This window comes from Oncorhynchus gorbuscha, linkage group LG21 (genome assembly GCF_021184085.1).
Source record: "Oncorhynchus gorbuscha isolate QuinsamMale2020 ecotype Even-year linkage group LG21, OgorEven_v1.0, whole genome shotgun sequence".
NCBI lineage: Eukaryota > Metazoa > Chordata > Actinopteri > Salmoniformes > Salmonidae > Oncorhynchus > Oncorhynchus gorbuscha.
Window position 1 is genome coordinate 29,772,232 of NC_060193.1, and position 7,422 is coordinate 29,779,653.

General features: G+C 44.8%; 1 protein-coding gene across 1 annotated transcript; it reads right to left on the reverse strand.

Moving 5' to 3' along the window:
* Positions 1-266: 266 nt before the first annotated feature.
* LOC124008008 (zinc finger protein 16-like) lies at positions 267-2,509 on the reverse strand. The gene is made up of 3 exons (XM_046318924.1): positions 1,710-2,509; positions 1,306-1,527; positions 267-964 (listed from the first exon to the last, which is right to left on the reverse strand). Exons 1-3 carry the CDS (start codon positions 2,443-2,445, stop codon positions 267-269), a joined length of 1,656 nt encoding a protein of 551 aa, XP_046174880.1. The 5' UTR covers positions 2,446-2,509.
* Positions 2,510-7,422: the final 4,913 nt, after the last annotated feature.

The window sequence follows — 7,422 nt, forward strand, 5'->3', positions numbered from 1 at the left end:
AGTCATGGATTATTTCACCGAAGTGGGAAGGAGGGATGTGTTTCTGAAGTATTGGAACAGGGTCATGCTTTCATCTCTTTATCATGATGCACTTTGACCTTTCCCATCATGGCACACTCCCTTTTGAGTCTGTATGGTGCTTGTCTTTAGACAGACAATGTTCCTGGCTCAGTCTCCTCAACAGCATGTCAATCAATAGGCTCCTGCGATGGCTAGGCTACACTTAGCAGTAGGCCAGCCTAGGTCCAAGGTAACAAGTGTCACTGTCACTGTATTGGGGTGCAGCGGTGGCTCTTGTAGGTGCCCAGGTGACGGAAGCTCCTCCCACATTGCTGGCAGCAATAGGGTGTGGCACCACTATGGATCCTCTGGTGGGTATACAGGTTACCAAGCTCCTTGAAGCGCCGCCCACACTGCTGGCACGCGTAGGGGCTCTCCCCTGTATGCACCCGCTGGTGCCTCTTTAAGCCGGAGAGCACCGGGAAGCCTTTCCCACACTGGGGGCAAGGGAAGGGGCTCTGCCCGCCATTGTGCCCCAGCCGGTGACTCTTCAATCGGGCAGCGTGCCGGAACCTCTCCCCACACTCGGGGCATATGAAGGGCTTTTCCCCTGTATGGATGCGCTGGTGCTGCCGTAGGTTGCCCAAGTAGTTGAAATGGCGGCCACAGTCGCCACACTCGTAGCCCCCTTCCACTTTCTTCTCCCTCGTGCCTCCTCCTCTTGCTAGGCTCATCCCCCCAGACCCAGCCCCCATGCTCCCACCTTCCAGCACCCCCAACCCCCGCTTTGAGTTACTGCTACCCTCCCCCAGGGTGAGGAGTGTGGTGGAGGTGGACTGCAGGGCGCTGTGGGTGCCGGTGGTGTTGCCGTGTATCAGTTTGATGTGTTCCTCCAGGAACAAGGAGTCGGGGCAGAAGGTTCCACACAGCGGGCAGAGGTATGTGTGGGAGGGAAACTGCTGGCCTGTGAACCGACACATTAATGATTACAGTTATTGCACTCAGTCCACTAGAGTTCCTAAGCATGGAATTGAAGCATGCAGCCAAAGCAGCAGCAATAAGGATTGGTCAGAAGATTGTCAACACACTGCAAAACCTTTTTTTTTACTTGTAATTTTGCTAATTAAATGGAGCAAAAGCACAAATTAATGACCCTGAAGAAGGCACAGTGATGCCGAAACGTTGGTAAATACCCATTAAATTGCTGGGAGATTACACATGGAGTGTGCAACTTTATTTTTGATAGTTCACAAATGAATGACGACATGAAATGAAAGCGTAAAGGTCTTCTCCCTCTCCCCTCACCTGGTTCTAGTCGATCCACATGGTCCTCCACAGAACCGCCCCCCTCCCCTCCTGAAGAGGCCTGGGGGGGCAGGGGAAAGTCAGGGGTGTGGGCGTCATGGGAGAAAGGTGCTGAGGGATGCTCCAATCCACCATCCCTTTCGTTTGACTCATCACACTCTTCCTCGTCTTTCTCTTCTTCGTCTTCATCTGGTATTGTCTCACATTTAGGCTCCCTCATACCTGCATAAACAAACGCATATTTAGGCGTTTATGATGCCCATTTACAGAAAAGTCGAGTGGGCCTATACAGCCTTTACATAGACACATGCAATGGTGCAAGACTGGGCAGCATCCAGCATATCAATTCCCAAAGTATACCCTACTCCATGGCCAATGCACAGAACAGTGATTGGTGAGTTTACCTTTCAAATCCGACGTGTACTCCACACCCGTCATCCATTCATAGTCGTAGATCCGTTTGCTTCCCGATGGTAGTATGCCGAATAGGTCATCCGTGTTCGAGTCCGACTCCTCATCCCCAGACCCCGCGTCAGGGATGGTGTCCGGCCACAGGTTGAGGGAGTGCGGCTGGGGTTCGTGGCGGCTGTCCCTGTCACTACCAGACGGAGGATTGCTCGGGTCGCTGTCCGCTTCAGCCCCCCGTGAATTCTTATCTTTCATCAGATAATCGCAAATTGCATTGATGTTTTCTTTCTTTACGCCAGGCATGGCTGGTTTGGCTTTCTTGGGGTCGTTGCTGTGCTTGCTGCCCGAATGGAAGTCTGATTTTCGGAATACAGATGATGCCTCGGTGGTCATTCCGCTGGGGTACGGGTCCCTACCGTCTCTTTGTATCTCCAGCCTTGCTTTAAGGACTTCAATTTCGTCTGTTTTCTCCCGCAGCTCAATTTTCAGAACCCGTATCCTGACGCTGACAATTTTCCTGATTTCGGACAATGCTGTTTCGAGCACCACTGTTATGTTTCTTCCAAGGTGTTCGGTGATGTCGCTCACCGAGCAGAGTAGCTCCTCGTCGGGTTCGAATTCCAAGAAATCATCTTCGGCTCTCGCCGTAGGCCCCGGCGTGTCCATGAATGTGTTTTGGGGGTCGGGAGAAAGGCTTGTTTCGGTGAAACTGTGGTTTCTTTTGCGGCTCATGTCTTTGGAGGCTTTAAAGTTAGCTAGCTAACAGACTAGCTACTGTGGTTGGTTGGAAGGAGAGTCTCGTCAGCAACACTTAAAAAATAACTTCCGGGTCATGGAATTTTGGGTGTACGTTCAAAGTACAAGTACCCCACGTAATAGTAGAAACGTGCCATTAACCTGTATTTATTTATTCATAATGTATGACAAATATTTGTCTAAACCATTAACAATGATTCATATTTGTTCATATTTCAGGGACATTTGTATTATATTTGTGGTTTAGCACATGTTCCAAGGTCAAATAAATGCCCCCATATATGCATGACATAAACTGTCTTATAGATGTGGTCAGGAGTACTCAGTAGGGTCTGTGGAATCTATATCTGGTGTGATTTCATTGGGCTCTGAACAATATGGAGTGTTACTTGTCTTTTAATGTGGTCAAACTCATATTGCCTTCAGAACAGCCTCAATTCGTTGGGGGCATGGACTCTACAAGGTGTTGAAAGCGTTCCACAGGGATGCTGGCCGATGTTGATCTTTTGCCTTGCCCATTCATCCTCTGAATGGCACACATACACAATCCATGTCTCAATTGTCTCAAGGCTTAAAAGTCCTTCTTTAATCTGTCTCCTCCCCATCATCTACACTGACTGAAGTGGATTTAACAAGTGACATATATAAGGGATTATAACTTTCACCTTGATTCACCTGGTCAGTCTATGTCATGGAAAGAGCAGGTGTTCTTAATGTTTTGTATACTGAGTGTATTTGCCTTATAGAGAAACATGTATTATTTGTGCCGATATAAAAGTGGGATCGGGGAGGGTTTGTAGAATCTATATATGGTGTCATGGGGCTCTGAATAATACAGAGTGTTAGTGGCCTTTTATTGCGGTCAAACAGTGTTACGCTTTAGTTACCCATTTGAATGTTTCTCAATACTATAAGTGAATACTTAGAGCTGACCAAGTGAAACAGTCTCCTCACTTCAAAAAGGCCATTTCACAGTTTGAAGCATTGAATTCAGGGGCATTTTCACAATCCATGGTTCAGGAACAACTTCATTACAGTAGTGTAAAGGAAATAGTTTAGAATGAATCAACAAATGGCTGCACAAAGCCACATTTTGTCTAGTTACATATGACAGGAAAAGTAGTGTGTAGAGGTTCTCCACTTGGGTCTGGAAGAAGTCATTCACTTATGCACCACCGTCAAATGCAAGGCATGTGACTCCTCAAAACATAAAGACATTCCCAAGCCAACTCAGGGGAAACTGTCTTCATTAACTGAGGATTTTGATAAAATAAGCACTAGAGATTGGTTCAGGGATAAGATGTGCACCTTGATCTTGGAACTGTTTGCCAACAGTTCCAGAATGTTCTGAGAGGATAGATGTTCTACCTAAGGTACCTGGAATAGCACACAAGTGGTGTCATTTTGAGAATGTAATTGTACTTGTGAATAAAAAAACAAATATTGGATGGCCATATCTATAAACATGCAAAATAGAGTATGCGGTCGCAATAGTATAACATTGAGTGTTAAAGTAATGAATTCCTTAAAGCAGTATGAGAAGGAACTGGAGGTCATTCTTCACTGACTACAGAAATATCTGGCGCTACAGTATTTGGCATTTACATGAAAAGGTTGTGGACATTGTTCTGAATTATGAATTTTCTCATCATTGTGGGAATTTCAAAGCTCAGGTAGATGGAGGTAGTTGTGGTCCCAATATGTGTTGGTTCTCTAAAGCGGTCGTATTTGGAGATAACGTCAATGAATTAATTCACAATAACATGAGATGTTGTATTTTGCCTTAATGTTATTTAAGAACGTGTATATCAGATTCATTGAGTATAAGGGTGAACATGATCCCCCTAAAAAAAAATCTTATTTGATTAGTAGAAATCCCACTGAGTATTTCCTGCCCCACTTTAGATGAGACAGGTAGAATAGTTTTATTTCTAAGAGCCAATATGTATCCCATGCACAGTGTATTACAGTGTATTCAAATTGGGGGCTATGGAAGGTCGGAGAACAAAGTGTTGCTGGATATTTTCTACACAGTCCTCCTCAAAAAACAAATCATATTTGGTTAGTAGAGACCCTATATTCTCACCTCACTTTAGCTGAGGCAGGTAGTAAGGTTTTCATACTACCGTGCTATATTTGTACCGTATATTGTCCAGGTGGCCATGCAACCTATTTAGCCATAGTAAAAGTCCAGCAACACTTGCAATGACCTAGCTTTCAGGTCAAGCTCACCTGTTTTGTATTCTAGGAACTCTAGTGAGTAGACTGCACCCTGTTTGCTTTGGACACACAATCAAACTTTTTTTTCCTGTAGAGTGCAATTTGTTTGTGCAATACAACAGAAATGCAATAAGACTTTTATTAAACATTTACATTTCAAAATTGAATCCTTGAACAATAGTAAATAAACACTAGTAATATTGTTGTTGTTTTTTTACCAGTAGGGTGTTATGTTCTTGACATTAATTTACTTAAGCTCCAACCATTTCTCAATGTGCTCCACCTTATAATATTCTTTCTTATATTTTTATTTTATTTCATCTTTATTTAACTAGGCAAGTCAGTTAAGAACAAATTCTTATTTACAATGACGGCCTGCGAACAGTGGGTTTTGTTTAGGGTCAGAAGGACAGATTTTTATCTTGTCATCTTTTTTTTTATACATAACTTTAACATTATGCGCTGCAGTTTTTGTTGTTGATGATTTCGTACAGTTGTACGACTCTTATTTTAAAGGCAAAATCCAAAAAGCGGAAGTATTAATGTGGGTAGGATCCAGCTAGTGTTGCTGTCGTGACGCTGTGACAGTACGGTCAGAGTTTCTAAAGCCAGAGGCGCAACATCGCGAGACGCTTGTAAAACAGACGGAACAGACCAGGCTGGGGTTTGGGATTTGAGATGACAGTGAGAGAAGTGAAAAATATTCCTTAGTTGTTAATTACATTTTTTCGAAATCTAAAGGCACAGCCTAGATTCGAGCGAATGTTTTAAGTAGTTGAAAATGTTATTACTCCAACCTCGTGAAAGTGACAAACGGACACGTTTTCATTTTCGTTAAAAACAACTTTATATCGAAGGAGTGTCTTTGAGTTGACTGCGCTTTTTGGCGGGAGACACAGATTGTATAACGAGACAATTATTTCACCGGATGTATAAATCAAATCTAATTTTATTTGTCACATACACATGGTTAGCAGATGTTAATGCGAGTGTAGCGAAATGCTTGTGCTTCTAGTTCCGACAATGCAGTAATAACCAACAAGTAATCTAACTAACAATTCCAAAACTACTGTCTTATACACAGTGTAAGGGGATAAAGAATATGTAGATAAAGATATATGAATGAGTGATGGTACAGAGCAGCATAGGCAAGATACAGTAGATGGTATCGAGTACCGTATATACATATGAGATGAGTATGTAAACAAAGTGGCATAGTTAAAGTGGCTAGTGATACATGTATTACATAGGGATGCAGTAGATGATATAGAGTACAGTATATACGTATGCATATGAGATGAATAATGTAGGGTATGTAACATTATAATAGGTAGCATTGTTTAAAGTGGCTAGTGATATATTTTACATAATTTCCCATCAATTCCCATTATTAGAGTTGAGTCAGTGTCAGTGTCAGTGTGTTGGCAGCAGCCACTCGATGTTAGTGGTGGCTGTTTAACAGTCTGATGGCCTTGAGATAGAAGCTGTTTTTCAGTCTCTCGGTCCCAGCTTTGATGCACCTGTACTGACCTCGCCTTCTGGATGATAGCGGGGTGAACAGGCAGTGGCTCGGGTGGTTGTTGTCCTTGATGATCTTTATGGCCTTCCTGTAACATCGGGTGGTGTAGGTGTCCTGGAGGGCATGTAGTTTGCCCCCGGTGATGCGTTGTGCAGACCTCACTACCCTCTGGAGAGCCTTACGGTTGTGGGCGGAGCAGTTGCCGTATCAGGCGGTGATACAGCCCGCCAGGATGCTCTCGATTGTGCATCTGTAGAAGTTTGTGAGTGCTTTTGGTGACAAGCCAAATTTCTTCAGCCTCCTGAGGTTGAAGAGGCGCTGCTGCGCCTTCTTCACGATGCTGTCTGTGTGAGTGGACCAATTCAGTTTGTCTGTGATGTGTATGCCGAGGAACTTAAAACTTGCTACCCTCTCCACTACTGTTCCATCGATGTGGATAGGGGGGTGTTCCCTCTGCTGTTTCCTGAAGTCCACAATCATCTCCTTAATTTTGTTGACGTTGAGTGTGAGGTTATTTTCCTGACACCACACTCCGAGGGCCCTCACCTCCTCCCTGTAGGCCGTCTCGTCGTTGTTGGTAATCAAGCCTACCACTGTTGTGTCGTCCGCAAACTTGATGATTGAGTTGGAGGTGTGCGTGGCCACGCAGTCGTGGGTGAACAGGGAGTACAGGAGAGGGCTCAGAACGCACACTTGTGGGGCCCCAGTGTTGAAGATCAGCGGGGTGGAGATGTTGTTGCCTACCCTCACCACCTGGGGGCGGCCCGTCAGGAAGTCCAGTACCCAGTTGCACAGGGCGGGGTCGAGACCCAGGGTCTCGAGCTTGATGACGAGCTTGGAGGGTACTATGGTGTTGAATGCGGAGCTGTAGTCGATGAACAGCATTCTCACATAGGTATTCCTCTTGTCCAGATGGGTTAGGGCAGTGTGCAGTGTGGTTGAGATTGCATCGTCTATGGACCTATTTGGGCGGTAAGCAAATTGGAGTGGGTCTAGGGTGTCAGGTAGGGTGGAGGTGATATGGTCCTTGACTAGTCTCTCAAAGCACTTCATGATGGCGGAAGTGAGTGCTACGGGGCGGTAGTCGTTTAGCTCAGTTAGCTTTCTTGGGAACAGGAACAATGGTGGCCCTCTTGAAGCATGTGGGAACAGCAGACTGGTATAGGGATTGATTGAATATATCTGTCATGTTTTGTCATTAATTATCATGTCTT